Source organism: Gobio gobio (genome assembly GCF_949357685.1).
Source record: "Gobio gobio genome assembly, chromosome: 9".
Lineage (NCBI taxonomy): Eukaryota > Metazoa > Chordata > Actinopteri > Cypriniformes > Gobionidae > Gobio > Gobio gobio.
The window spans coordinates 16,818,246-16,834,548 of NC_137115.1; the positions used below are offsets into that span (position 1 = coordinate 16,818,246).

Consider the following 16,303-nt stretch of genomic DNA (forward strand, 5'->3'; position numbering starts at 1 on the left):
GACTTTCTTTATTGATGTAATTTTCTTTTTACATTATCTGGGATACCAGCAGTACTTGAACCACTAACTACGATCTTACCCAGAAAGCTGTAACAAAGCTCTAAATCCACAATGGTGTATGAGGCAGGAAAACAAGACATTTTGACCGTTAAGGTCAAAATAAATGAGTAGCGTTGCAAGAAAAATAATATACCACCATCATTTCCAGACATTTCCTATTTGGATGGTAATAGATTTATAAGAGGATGCCTAAGCTAGTTAAAACAAATCCTTTGTTATTTGTACCAAGGTTATGTGAGGATAAAACACAGACTTTGATTCTGTTGGGATTGCATAAATAAGTTGTTGATTCGGTAGTGGTTGTGCTCAGCTTTTTCTCTAATGATTTAGTGATACATTATCAAAACTGCCTGTGTGTGATCAGTTTAGATTTTTTTTTTGTGTGTGTGATCAGTTTAGATTTTTGTACTATGAGCTTTGAAAATGTACACCTTACTTGTGAGAATAGTACCAATATCAAAACCATTCCATTTTAGGAACCAGCATACCTTGAGTAAGCAATTGAGAGTTCAGGGTATGCTTTCAGGGAGGCTGTTTCCTGGAGAATATGGGCTAGCTTGTGTTTGTATAGGGTTGGGAATCGAAAGTCGATTCCAATTCTGAAATCGGATAATTAAGGTCAGGAATCTGATACTAGTTCAAAAAAACCATTTTGTTTCTGATTATCGATTCGTGTGGATATTTTAATGTGTTTTTAAACCATTCAAGCGCAAGAAGTTGCAAAAGAGAATTACTGTTCAAAGAACAATCAAAGAACAAAAGAAAAAGAAAATCACTCAATGATCTTGACTGAATAACTTTTGTAATTTTAATAAGGATTAATCTATATTTTATTTATAAAAATAAAACTATGCAGTGCTATTTTAAATTTAATTTCAATTTCTGAACTTTGTTCAGCTGTATTTATTTATGCGATTGCTAATTTGCTTATTTGTTCTAATTGTATTACTTGACTGTATACTTGTTTTTAATATACATTTATATTAGGCTGCGTTTACACTGGCACAAAACCTTTTTTTTTACTCACATCTGACATAGATCTGAATTCGTTGCACATGTGTAAACACAAAAATCTGCACGCGATTCGATTTTTTTGCATCTGATCTGAGCCAAATGTGGTTTTAAATCAGATACATATTCGAGATCTGGACATCCGACCTAGGTCCAAACCCCTATATCCGATTCCCCTTTGAATTCCAAGCCACCACAAGGCGAGGGCAAATGTTTGCCCAAAAAGATAGCTTTTTAATGCTGTATTATGAAGCATATGTGTCTGTATTCAGCTTTTTTATTGAGGTGGAAACTTTATAAAGGAAATTATTTGCATGCACACAGAAACATGATTTTCAGCCTCTGTCCTGTGTTTTTTATAAATAAAACAGCTTCACTACTGAAAGCTACATTATATTTCTAAGCTATGAGGTCATAACTTTTCTGTAATTAAACCAACAAGCTTCACTAATTGGCAACTCTCTCTCTGTCTCTCCCTCTCTCGCTTGTTAATTCATTCAAATGTATAAAAAAATTATAATCTTACATTGCTACTTTATTTAAAATAACAAACAAAAATTACCGTTATTTTCCGGGCTATTCGGAATCGATAAACAGAATAGGAATTGGAATTGGAATCGCTAAAATTCAAATGATACACAACCGATACACAACCCTACTTTTGACCCTTCTTTAGGTTCCAGGTTGGCTAAATGCTACCTTGGAGTCCCAGTAACATCGGCCCCCAGTGAGAGGGTGTTCTCTACAGCAGTGTTTCTCAACTGGTGGGTCGCCTGAGAAAAACGTGTTGTCCCGATTCAGTATCAGATGATATGTTGTAAGGCTATATGTTAGCGTCATTTTCGTAGCTTGTTACAAAATAAAAAGTCTTGCTCACCTCAGAAAACCGAACTTTCTTGTCCTTTCAGCCGTTATACTGCACTCGTAGCGCACACTGTTCAATTACACGCGCTAATGCAGCGGTACACGCTGTATATCACTTCATAAAGCGCAAGAGAAATTACGAGCATGCAATGTTATGTTGTCAGTTTGTAAGTCATGAAATAAAAGTAAAGTACCAATAAATTACGTACCTTGGTATGATGTGTATTAGCTGGGATGGATTTGCATAAAGGTATGATGTTCATTCTATTCATCAGGAGCAGTTTCCATGTTTCATTAACAGTTCATGATGTATTGTGTATTCACCATGATAACTGTTGTTTATATAACCCCAAAATGGCACTTTATTTTCTCTTTTTATTTTTGTATTATTATGAGTAGTGTGGCGGCTACTTTATTGTATTGACAAAAACTGCTATTTAATGGCTTTTTATTCATCAGTATTAGTCATATTCATGCAATTTATATGTTTAAGTAGGCTAAAGTGGGACATTACTTGTGTGTGTGTCAACAATTTTTGTGAAATAAATTTTGCTTGTTTAAAAAAAAAAACATTGAACACAGAACCCTGCCCCCATAGCAAACAATACCGAACCGAATAGTGGCTCCAAAACGGTGATATGAACCAAACCGTGGCATTGGTGTATCGTTACACCCCTAATTAAGTAATTGAAAACTTTCGAGGTGTTTGTAAGGTTTTGGATAGTGCTTTTAATACAATGCATCTGGAAAGTATTCACAGTGCTTCACTTTTTCCACATGTTGTTATGTTATAGCCTTAAAATTGATTAAATTAATTATTTTCCTCAAAATTCTACAAACAATACCCCATAATGACAATGTGAAAGAAGTTTGTTTGAAATCTTTCCAAATTTATAAATAAATAAAAAACACACGTACATAACTATTCACAGCCTTTGCCATGACACTCAAAATTGAGCTCAGGTGCATCCTGTTTCCACTGATCATCCTTGAGATGTTTCTATAACTTGTTTGGAGTCCACCTGGGGTAAATTCAGTTGATTTGACATGATTTGGAAAGGCACACACTTGTCTATATAAGTTCCCACAGTTAAAGGTGCTGAATGTAAGAATGACTGGTTGAAATGACTACTGCAGTCTAAATTCAAAATATAGTTTGCCCAGCCCCCTCATTGTCAGATTCGACGCTCACGTGCGTTGCCAGTTTGAGGACATGCAACAGGAACGAGCGCAATTGACAATGGAAGGCGAGGAGACTTACACACTGTAAGTTGATGAGTTGATTTATCCACGCTGCAAACATAATATGGTATTTTTATGCTTTAGTACAGTAAAAAAAAACGTACATATTGCACCTTTAACATTGCATGTCAGAGCACAAACCAAGCCGTGAAGTCCAAGGAATTGTCTGTAGACCTCCGATACAGGATTGTATCGAGGCACAGATCTGGTGAAGGGTACAGAAAAATTTCTGCAGCATTAAAGGTCCCGATGAGCACAGTGGCCTCCATCATCCGTAAATGTAAGAAGTTTGGAACCATCAGGACTCTTCCTAGAGCTGGCTGCCCAGCCAAACTGAGCGATAAGGGGAGAAGGGCCTTAGTAAGGGAGGGGACCAAGAACCCGATGGTCACTCTGACAGAGCTTCAGCATTTCTCTGTGAAGAGAAGAGAACCTTCCATAATAACAACCATCTCTGCAGCACTCCACCAATCAGGCCTGTATGGTAGAGTGGCCAGACGGAAGCCACTCTTCAGTAAAAGGAACATGACAGCCTGCCTGGAGTTTGCCAAAAGGCACCTGAAGGACTCTCAGACCATGAGAAACAAAATTATCTGGTCTGATGAAACAATGATTGAACTCTTTGGCCTGAATAGCAAGCACCATGTTTGGAGGAAACCTGGCACCGCTCATCACCTGGCCAATTCCATCCCTACAGTAAAGGATGTTTTTGTGGGGATGTTTTTCAGGGGCAGAAACTGGGAGACTAGTCAGGATTGAGGGACAAATTAATGCTTCAATGTACAGAGACATCCTGCTCCAGAGCACTCTGGACCTCACACTGGGGCGAAGGTTCATCTTCCAACAGGAAAACAAAGGAGTGTCTACGGGACAACTTTGTGAATGTCCTTGAGTACTTGAATGTACTTGAACTCGAATGAACATTTCTGGAGAGATCTGAAAATGGCTGTGCACCGACAATATTTTTTTTCGTTTTTTATTTTTAATACATTTGGAAATATTTCAAACAAACTCCTTTCATGTTGTCATTATTGGGTATTGTTTGTAGAATTTTGAGGAAAATAATGAATTTAATTCATTTTGGAATAAGGCTGTAACAACAAAATGTGAAACACTGTGAATACTTTCCGGATGCACTGTATCACTTGAGTCATTACTATCCAAAACCTTACAAAAGCCTCAAAAGCTTACAATGACTTCAGTCATTACTAGAGTTTAATGTTTTTCACTTTAGAATACAAATCCAAATAATTAGTAACTCCTTTAAATGGATGTATAACACTTGAGTCATTATTAGTGGGTTACCATGATCTTCACTTTAGAATTTATTATACAATATGCATTATTCATATTATTATGAACCTGTGTATAGGTTTCATAGTAGTCCTCTGGGAGGTTTGAAAAAAATAGTAGTTACTGATTAGATAATAGTTAATTAGTAATTAGCTAATAACTACCACATTCAACTGAGCGTTATTACTTGCATATTTGTTAAGCAGAGTTTATTGTTTGTTAAGAGTAGTTACTAGAATGTTAATAGTATGTTACTAATTTGTTCCTGTGTAGGAACTCATTAATGATGGAACAGTATTCTAAAGTGTTACCTACAAACTATATAGATTCTATATAGATCTCTATATAGTTTCTCTCTTGACGCAGACAAGTTTGACTTAGTAGAAAAACCAGTTAAAACTTTAATTTCAGCCAGGATGAGGCATGCCAGTGGGCATTTCTTATTCAGTGTTCCGTTTCTTTCAGAAATGTCACAATATTGAAGGAATGTCGGTCAGAACTTCAGTTTCACACAAACTTCAATGTCACTTTAAATTAATGGCATCATGCTCTGTTGCTCTAAAAGCATTTGACCGGTAAGGTTTGTTTGGCCAGAAAGGTTCGTTTGGCAATACATTTCATTGCCTCAGCTGCGACAGCTTGCTCACCATCAGTCACCTAAATAGTGGAGGTCAGGGCAGTGGAGGTCAAAGGCCACTTAAACACTTTTCACAGTTGAATATATTATAAGATGCTCGTGAGGAGTCATAGAGACAGAAGCACATACGTACACAAATATGCGCTTATTTCCCACAGCTAATGTTAAGATTTTTGTCAACCCTTTGGTTCTTTCCACAATGTGAGTGAATATTTTAAGAGAATATTTAGCGTAAACAACACTTTATATCTGATCGGTACATTCCTATGGCCCTAGTCACACTAGGATGAAATTGTTTGGTGTCAAAGCGACAAAAAAGACACAAAAAAACACTCACCTTCCATATTAAGATATAAACTATTGGAGCTGACATCTGTTGATAGAGTTGGTTTCTGAACAGCCATAATGATAACAAAAAAGGAGCAACTGATAGAAAAAGCAATAATTGACAATGACTTGAAATCACCTTATATTTACTGTATATTGTACCCACGCACACATTTTATTTTATTAAGTTGTATTTCAAGTCAGGGTCAGTGACAGGACACTCCTATTTATGATTTATTTTAATTTATGATTTATTTAGCAATAAATCACAATGCAATTCATACCTTTTATACAGTTGTTACCAGTGCTATGTGGATTACTTACACATTGTAGTCTATTACTGAATACAAATTACATGATACAATTGTAGTTAGTAATATAATCTATTACATTACACATTTTCCCCCAGGTTCACAGACAAGGTTTAAGATTAGTCCCAAAATTCCATGATAGGTGCTCTTTAATATAATACATAATCCAGATTACATATTATCAGTTTCTACTCATTACTGGTTATTACATGTATGCGTGGAGTAAAATAATTTATGTTTATTTATAAATAAAGTTTATTTATTTATTTGAAAAGGGATGTATCTGTAATATGATCATGCATGCTCAATTTATAAAAGTTAAACTAAACCATTTATTTTACATGTTTTGTAGCCTACCTGCTCTCTGTTAGCGGATTCTTCGCAAAGTTAGCATAGGCATAAAAACAAACATCTATACTCTATTATCCTCAAACAACACTGGACAATTGGATAAAATAATATTATTTCTCGCTATATGTGAACAATTATATTATTTTCTGTATCTTTTCTCAGGTATGCCTATCTCTGTGGTGAAACACTGTGATAGTCGCACATGAACGGTTCTTTCATTGCGTTGGTCATAATTTATCTTTGACTGCATCTTCCTAATTCGAAATATGATCAAAGATCACATATGTGGACGTGTTCGGAGAAATTAGCCATTGGAAAAATATATTTTAACTACCAGCATGTTTAAATGAACGAAATGACTGAATGGAATTCAAAGTCGTCAAGTCAATAAAATGAATCTACAGTATAACTGCTGAATATGGGTGAAGTTACACACAACACAACGAGTATAAAGAGAGCTTAATTTTCAGTGACAGTTTCTACAGGTTACACTGTTACATCAGCAGGTGGCAGCAATTGACAGCAAGTAAAAACATTTTATGAGTGGGTCACTGAATCATTCATTCACATATTTGTTCCAAAAAACACTGATTCATTCAGGAAAGAAACAAGTGTATTTATTAATTAGTCATTGAATAATTTACTCAACTGATTGATTCAGCAATGAAACAATATTTCTGTGTCGCTCAAAATGTTAGAATTTTTTAGAAATTAGAAAGAAAAAAGATTACGATTTTTTTTTTTTTTGTTCTGATACTTTATTGTTGGGTAAAAGATGAAGTACACTGACCTCCATATATGGCTCTCCATGTCAAATCAAATCCATGACCTCTGTTACTGCTGTTTGGGTTATTGGGTGGAGGAATTGTGGGTATTGTCAATCATTTGTCACACTCATTTTGGCAGAAAAAAAAAACTATAATAATCTTCAATATTTACGAGGCAATTTAAGACTTTTATTTGTATGTTTCTTACATGAATAGACACAGAAGATAAGTAACAGGAATGCAACCATATTTGACACATTTGTAATAATGAATATGGGTTTGTGCACTCTGCAGATAATCGACGAGGAAGACACTCAGTTTATGACAAACTGCCCTCCAGCAGTGACAGAAAGCACCCCTCGCAGGAGGACCAGGATACAGGTTTTCTGGACAGCGCCACCGTCAGGCAGTGGCTGTGTACTGCTAAAGTAAGTGGCACAACTATTCTCTCCTTATAACCAAGGGTTAAATTAGGGGGAAGCCTAGGATTTTATGGTGATTATGGTACAACAAGTTTTTCATGGTAGGACAAACGCTAGTTACGTATGTAACTGTGGTTCTGTGAATTCCGGATGACCGCCTGAGGCGGTGCTAAGCACTAGTGGATAATCGCTGTGCCAGCTCGATAGGTCGAGAAAATTATAACAACAAAGTCACGTCATGGCGCAGACCGAGACGCTAGGATATAATCCCCAGCAGCTCGGTGCCCAGCCTCGGAATGCTTTCTCGCGCATTCCGAATGACAAGGAACTCTAGCAGTCATCCGGAATTCACAGAACCACAGTTACATACGTAACTAGCGTTCTGTTTCATTCCTCCTGACCGCCTGAGGCGGTGCTAAGCACTAGTGGATGACACATACCAACACAGTCATGAGGAATGCCACCCACCTGCAACATCAGGGTTGCTCCAGAAGGACTGCAGAGCTCACATCATGGGAAGCAGCAACATTAACCTTGTAGAACCGTGCGATGGTACATGGAGAAGACCAGGTAGCAGCCTCGCATACATCGCCAAGGAAACTCCCCGAAAAGCAGCCCAAGACGACGAGACTGCCCTAGTGGAGTGACAAGTAACACCTGCTGGTAAGGGCTGATGAGATTTGCTATACGCCAACTTTATCGTTTCAACAATCCAGCGTGATAGTCTCTGTTTGGACAAAGGCGCACCCTTGCGTACTTCACCGTAACAGACAAACAACTGATCCGTCTGTCTGAGAGAAGCGGTAGACTTAACATAGCACTTTAAAGCTCGTACAGAACACAGAAGATGAGACCTTCCCCCATCTGTTTCTGAGTGAGTGAAAGGCGGTTGAAAAGCAGCCAGATGAATAGACTGATTCACAAATTGCGGTAACAAAACTTTAGGGAGAAAGGCTGGATTGGGTCGAAGAATGACCCCGGAATCCTCTGGTAACCAGCGTAAGCTCAGTTCACTCACTGATAGAGCATGAAGCTCACCAACACGTTTAGTTTAAGCAACGGCCAACAAAAAAGACATTTTTAATGACAACCATAATATCCGCAACAGCCAATGGTTCAAATGGTGGTGAACAAAGGGACTCTAGAACAAGCGGTAAGTCCCAGACCGGAAAGGGAGTAGAACGAACAGGTTTTAAATGCCTCACTCACTTCAGAAAACTGCAAACAAGGTTATGAGACCCCAATGAAGCACCATCAACTGGGTCATGATAAACAGATATGGCGGCAACATAAACCTTTAAAGTGGAGGCCGCCTTGTTGTCATCTAATAGATGCTGCAAGAAACTCAACATTTTTGGCACAGTACAGTGAACTGGGTCAATTCCTTGATCCCCACACCAAGATGAAAATATCCTCCAACGAGCAGCTTAAAGCTGTCGTGTTGTAGGAGCCCTAGCGTTGCTGATGGTGTTCACTTCTGCTGGTTCACAAGCCATTAACTGTGTACTGGACCTAACGGCCAGACCCAGAGCTGAAGGCGAAACGGGTCTGGGTGCCAAACACGGCCGTGCATCTGAGAAAGGAGGTCCTTTCTGATGGGAAGCTGCCACGGCTCGCCCTGTAGTAAACTCAGAAGGAGGGGAAACCATGGCCTGGCTGGCCATCAAGGTGCCACTAACAGCACCCTGTGCTTGCATAGGAATATTTGGTGCAATGTTTCCCACAGAAGTGGAAAAGGGGGAAACACATACAAAAAGGCAGCTCGGCCACTCGTGGGCTAATGCATCCTGACCCAATGGGCTGGGCTTCTCGGCTCTCGCGAACCACCAGCGGCAATGAGTGGTCAGTTCTGATGCAAACAGGTCGACCTCCGCCTTGCCAAACCGCTGCCAAATCAACTGCACCATGTCCGGGTGAAGTCTCCATTCCCCCGGGAGAAGTAGATCCCTGGACAGAGCATCCGCCACTTGATTGTCTGATCCTGGGAGATGAACTGCCCTTAACGAAGCTAGCCGACCCTGAGACCATGTAAGGATCTTGCGAGTTAGCTGTAGAGACGCAAGTGACCTGGTGCCGCCCTGATGGTTCAAATGAAAGACCGTTGACGTGTTGTCGGAACGGACAAGCACGTGACGACCCATCAGATTTGGTAAGAAGTGTAGTAGAGCTAAGTACACTGCCTTCAGTTCCAAGATGTTGATATGTTCTAAGGCTTCCCTTGGTGACCAGTGACCACTGATTCCCCTCTGACTCCAAGTTTCCCCCCATCCTGTTAGAGAAGCATCGGTAGGGAATCAAGGATGTGGCGGCAGCTGACATCCCCATTAGTTGCAGAAGGACACCATAAGGAACTTTTGTTCCCAGACGGAAACAAGTCAGTAGCTGACAAATATTGTCCGTCCGAGCTTGAGACAATGTGGCAGACATTGTGATGGAGTTGAGTGTTATACCTATGAAGGTTAGGGTTTGCTCTGGGACCAGATGACTCTTTGTGTTGTTCACAGTTAGACCCAGCCTCTGAATATGCTCCAGCACAACCTTGGTGTTGCGAATAGCATGTCGTTTTGTTTGGGCACAAAGCAGCCTATCGTCTAAATAGGGCAGAATCCTCATGCCCTTGGACCAAAGGGGAGACAGGGTTGCACTCATGCATCTTGTAAAAACACGAGGAGCAAGAGATAGACCGAATGGTAGGACTCTGAATTGATAAGCTTGATCCTGAAAACTGATTCTTAGGAACTTCCTGTGGTGGGGAGCAATTGGAACATGGAAGTAAGCATCCCTCAAATCCACGCTCACAAACCAGTCTCCTTTCGTCACTGATCGAAAAACATCGACCGTGTGTTACATTCGAAAAGGAAGAGACTTTAAGAACACATTTAGGCGTCTCAGATCCAGAACTGGCCGAAAACTGCCGTCCTTTTTTGGAACAAGGAAGTACGTGGAGTAAAACCCGTCCCTCTGACTGAGGGGAGGAACTTTTTCTATGGCTCCTTTCAGCAACAGTGAATTCATTTCTAAGGAAAGGGCCTTTGAACTGTTTATATTTTTGACTACTGTCCGAAGGATTCCTGAAAACTTGGGAGGCTGGCGTCGGAACTGCAGAGTGTATCCCCTGTTCAAGGTTGCCAGAACCCAGGGGTCGGACACTGAATTTTCCCAGTAATCTAGGTGTTGCACTGTAAAACGACCGACTGCCGGCCCCATAGCTTCAGGGTTTTTGGCCTCTGGCTTTAGGACCTGTGGGGGGGGCGCTGACGTGGCCCCCCCTGACGGTGACGGTGAAAAGGGCGGGGTCCCTGAGCCTGTTCAGTCTCTCTATGACGCTGTGGTGCTTGAAACTAATGAACATTGTGTTGACGCACTCGTTGCTCTGAGCCGTGGTGCGTGAGCCGGAGCCAATGGCATCCTAAACGGTGGTGCCCGTGGTACTTGAGTTAGTTGTCGTGTTGCTTCTGATAACTTCATTCTCTTCTCCAATACCTCAGAAACATTGGGGCCAAAAAGATGTCACGGTACAATTGTCAGTTCTCTCAGCGTCTTTTTACAATCTTCAGATAACCTTGCCTGGGCAAGCCATACCTGGCGCCTGGCTGTTAGAAGGGTCGATGAAAGCTTACCAAGTTCCCGTGTCACATGACCCATAGTCAGCAGAGCCGTGTGTAAGAACCAAGGTATGGAAGCATCCACGCTCGCAGACACTAATGTCTTATTACAGGCAAGGAGCAGCTGGCAGATAGTATTCTCAGCTCTCGTTATATATGCTACAGACTCATATGCCGTCTTTAGGAAAGAGTCAGTACATCCACACTGCGCGCTTGAGCAGCATACATTGCCTCTTAGAGCCTCATCCGGTGATACCACCAGTGCTGCTACTGGCTGTTCAATTTCAGGTGCCCGTCCTACACCAATGGAGTCAGCTTCGGCCATTGAGGCCAGTGTGCGGGCTGTCTTTGACCTTCTTCTAGGTACATTAGGACATGTAAGTGCACTGGAGAATTCTGTCACAAAGTCCTTACATGGTGGCATTGCAAACACATTACTATCAGCAACTTGTCTGAAAAACACATTGGCTTGAACGGGCTGCACAGGTGATTTGTCAAGACCCAAACGAGCCACAGCCATTTGCAGAATAGATACAATATCATCTGGAGAAGATGGGTCTGCGCCTGATGAATGTACAGACCCACCACTCGAACCACCTGTAGCTGACAGGTTGGAAAAAACATCATGTGGGAGGGTGGGTTGCGTGGCGGGTTCCGCCAACTCTGAATTATGTGAATTAGACGTGCTCATGGAGAGAGCATCCAAATCCATATCGTGTGAGGGTTGGAAATCACTCTCATCCACTGGTGTGTTCTCAGTATGGGTGATTAACGCTGGGGGTTGAAGAGACTGAAGAAGACGTTTCATCTCCATCATTTCTGAAGAGAGAGTAGCCACAGTCTTCAATAATATATGTTCTGAAGTTTCCGTCTGTCGTAAAGACTTCTTCTTACTCGGTGGAGCGCCAGCAGCTGCCGAAGCGCGGCGCTTTTGAGCGCGTCGCGGCTGTTGTGCAAGACTAACAGGCAAGTTAGTGTCTAACTCAGCCAAGCAAAGCTGTCTTTCTGACAGCGGTAGCATACTACAAAGCAAACACGGATATTATACACGGTAGTATACACGGAGTTAGAGCCTCCTTCAAATGTTGAATCCCTAAGCAAGATAGGCATAGATCATGTCCGTCGTCGGGAAGAATCGTATTCGGACACAATCTGCAGCTTGAAACGAAGATGAGAGGGCTATGATCCATGGCTCCGTCAATAACGCGTCCTCGGTAGCACCGTAGGCACTCAGAACTGTAATAACACCCACTCCGAAGATCAGACGTCCCTCAAATCTTCGGATAGAACCGAAAGATTATAACGTCTAAGATATAATATAATAATATTTAGGTTTGCGGTGAAAACGCTACCCAAGCGGGGTCGAAACCAGCCACCGGTAGTACCGTGAAGCACAGGGTATCGCCGACAAAACAACTAAATATAATAGTATGCACTCACATAGAAATGTAATCCGAGATATCCGTCCCGATGATAGCGTTGAGCGTGCTGTCACAGCTTAGGAGGGCGAATCCTCGCAACTCAGGTAAGCTGTACACGACAGCGCGAAACTATGACCTATCATAAGCGAGAAAGCGAAAGAGGCTGGGCACGAGCTGCTGGGGATTATATCCTAGCGTCTCGGTCTGCGTCATGACGTGACTTTGTTGATATAATTTTCTCGACCTATCGAGTTAGCGCAGCGATTATCCACTAGTGCTTAGCACCGCCTCTGGCGGTCAGGAGGAATGAAACAGAACTACTTCTCTCAAAACAATTTCCAAATTGTTGGTCACTTGGTACTCTTGATTAGTGATGGGAAGTTCGGTTCTTTTCCGCGAAGTGGTTCTTCGGACATTTCTATCATCCCGGCGAATGAAAATACATTAAAAAACATTTATATAAAGTAATTTGTAATCATAACTTAGTATAATAATAATTATCGTCATTATCATCAGATAAGTTCTTACATTTATGTTTTGCAAAAGCACTCAATACAGCCACTGTCGTGCAAATGTGGATGTTTACACAGATTAAATCAATTTACATTGACATAACATAAACTTACACAAGTCCTCCGTTCACCCATGCTCATATTATCAGCACAGCATCAGTTGTCAGAGAGAAACAGTTCAGTTCAGACGATGCTGTCACGCATGCTCACTTTGCTCAGTCTCTCAGCTCTTCGGTATCGAACATGTCCAAAAGAAACGGTTCTCGATTCTGTACTGGTGATCCGAGAACCGCTGCAACCCGTTCCTGACTCGAGAACTGCTGGATCAGTGAGTGAGTGTGCTGAGCTGAGAACTGTTGCAAGCTGAATATGTAGTCTATAACAAAACTACTGTTTTGATTAATACATTTTAAGATTTATATCAACTTATTTAGAAATTAAATAAGCTGTTCCTGAAAATATCATACATTATTGATAAAACAAAAAAATATTTAGTTTGACAATTTTACAATCCATGCATTGTGTTTCCAAACTTTAAAATATAAGTGATAAGACAGCAATTATGTATTGAAAATGATCAGAGTTACATGATTAATTTAAAATATAACAGTGATAAGACAGCAATTATGTGATGAACATGATCAGAGTTACATGATTAATTTTATGCACTTGAAACCTACATTTTGTTCCTATGAACAAATTACATATATTCTCAGCTCATTGGTTCTCAGTATTGAATGAGTCCGAAAGATCGAACGTGTTCGAAAGAAACAGTTCTCGACTCTGTACTGGTGATCCAAAAACCGTTGTACATTCGGTAGTAGACGCATGCTCAGCTCATCGGTTCATCGGTTCTCAGTATTGAACGTGTCCGAAAGAAACGGTTCGTTCGGATTTGAGAACCGCTGTACGTTCGGTAGTACACACGCATGCTCAGTATCAGCTGCTTTTGAGTTCTCATCAGTTCTCTCTGCACAACATATCTCAGCTCAGTGAACTGTTGGAGTTACTAGTAACATATACATCAGGGTATTAGTTTATTTCTAGTCGAAGGGACTGTCACTCATGTCAGAAAGTGAGTAACTTTAGTAACTTGTGGATCAGTGCTGACTCGATTCAGTTCTGATTTGGTGAACTGGTTCGACCGGTTCACTAAAAAGAAACTGTTCAAAAGAACGATTCATTCACAAACCGGACATCACTACTCTAGATGTAATAAGATATGTATAACAATACTAGACACACAGATAAATAGCTAAAATAGGTTATAGCTCAGTCTGACATCATTATGAATTATTATGAAATTTGCACTAGGTTATAAGGAATATTATGCAGACAATTAATATGTATTGATCTGCAATTAAGAAAACACGTCGCATAGGGCGTGTGTTCATTTAAGAAGAACACTATGCAACTTAGACAAAAAAATTATGTCATAATCTATTATTAGTCGTCATTTTATTTTTTATATAATGATAATAAGACATTTAATAGCATCTGTTTTCATCCCAATTTTAATTTTTATTCACAAACTTACAAGCATATAGGCTATGCATTTATTGAATGAACGATCATCCCTTCCTCTTTACTATCTTACAGAAATAAATAAACTTGAATGAACATCAGAAAATATGTTGAAAGATACAGTATAACTTACCGACATCTGTATCATTCATGTCTCATGTAACAATGTAACAATGTAACAAACGCTCAATGTCATGTAACATTATACCTCAGAAAAGCCATTCGTTGACCATAAACTTGATAGTCAGCTAGAAAAATAAATCTAGAGAGGATAATTTTGCTAAATATATACAGACTGCACTCGCGCTCTGCTGCTCCACACATTTTTACCTAAAACCTACCACGTTTAGACAGCATGACCACATTCAAGCACTTAATACATTGAGCTTAAACAGCTCGCACTTTTACAACAGATTTAGTTCCCAAACTATATATTTTCATTTACAATAATAAATCCTTTGTCATTAGTATCTTAATTTTAGCGTCATCGGTCGAGTGCACTGAAACTCTGAGGATCTCCCATTCTTGGCTCATTTTGAGTCAGACTTTGAGACTCGCTCTGACCGGATCATTTGAATTAGTGAGTTGTTGACTCGAGAACAGATGCAAACAGATTGGACCTATTCACAAATGTATTGTTCAGTGTGATTTGCGCAGTTAAGGTTACAGGTTACAGTAGGGCTGGGTAATATGGAGCAAAAAATGTATCTCAATATATTTTGCTATATCTCGATAAACGATATACATCTCGATATCTTTACAGGAAAAATAACCCCTCAAAAACTACTGCAAAAACAAATATGCCAAATACCACAAAGTCTTTTTTTTTATTGAAGTGCAAAGAGGTAGGCAGTTCATGTAGAAACAAAGTGCTTTTGCGACATTAAACAAAAAAAAAATCCCTGTATACAAAAATAATAATTTAACTGTAAAATAAAGGAAGAAATAATACATATGGCCTTCTTTTCATTCAAAAATAAAACAACTCAACTCATGTCCACTGCTATATGAAATGCCACGGACTCGGTGATGCTACACCGCCTTGCGCTCTTTCTTTCATATTCTACACTGCGCGTTAAAGATTTGTGGAGTGTTATCTGTGTAGTGTTTGTAGTGTGAGTGTTGCCAGAGCTAGTGGGTTTAGTGCCCGGGATCCTTAGTCTGGTGCACTCCTCGTATGCAAGCTTGTGCCTTGTCTGTAAATGGTGGAAAAAGTTTGTGGTGCTAGAAGCTTTGGTTGGCACCAACTTTCGGCATTCACGGCAGTAGACATCTGTCCGCTGTTCGTCCGACGCCTTAAAACCAAAGTATCTCCATATAATGGAGCCAGTTGTTTTTTCTGACGAGTTCTGTAGCCTCCGGGCTGGTTGCTGACGCCGCCATGTTCAATGAGACAAAACGCGAGGGGAGGGGGAACAAAAGCAAGGAGGCGGGGGGCGAGCGAGCGGGGGCGAGCACAGCACAGAGAAGGCAAACAAGCAAAGTGTCACAATCAGAATGTAATATAAACAATATATCGATATATACGATATGTCAAAATCCATATCGTGTTTAAAAAAATCCATATCGTGTTTAAAAAAATATCTCGATATATTTTAAATATCGAGATATCGCCCATCCCTAGGTTACAGTGTTTCCCACAGATTAGAAACCAATTTGTGGTGGCGGGCGGGCGGGCCCCTAATAAAAAATATTAGGATGTAAGTTATTAACTTTTTAAAATTTCACATTTAAGAAATCTAGTGTTTGATCATGTCTAAATATTTATTCAAATGCAAAACTTAACCCTCTATGGCATGACTTTTTATTTTTTGGGGAAAAAAATATTTCACCCCATTTTTTGGGAGCTTGGGGGTCCCTGATAATATATCCATCATAAAAAGTGTCGCCCCCTCACCCCTGAACCAGATTTTGGTTTGTTGCCTCAGGGCAACAATGTGCCATAAGGGTCCTAAA

At 40.2% G+C, this 16,303-nt stretch overlaps 1 protein-coding gene across 1 annotated transcript in view; it reads left to right on the forward strand.

Moving 5' to 3' along the window:
- The window catches only part of spon1a (spondin 1a), a 329,503-nt gene that overhangs the window by 20,894 nt on the left and 292,306 nt on the right, over positions 1 to 16,303 (forward strand). Inside the window, exon 3 of the mRNA XM_079824799.1 lies at positions 7,158 to 7,291. Within this exon, the coding sequence (XP_079680925.1) occupies positions 7,158 to 7,291 (134 nt within the window). The remainder of the gene's footprint in view (positions 1 to 7,157; positions 7,292 to 16,303) is intronic.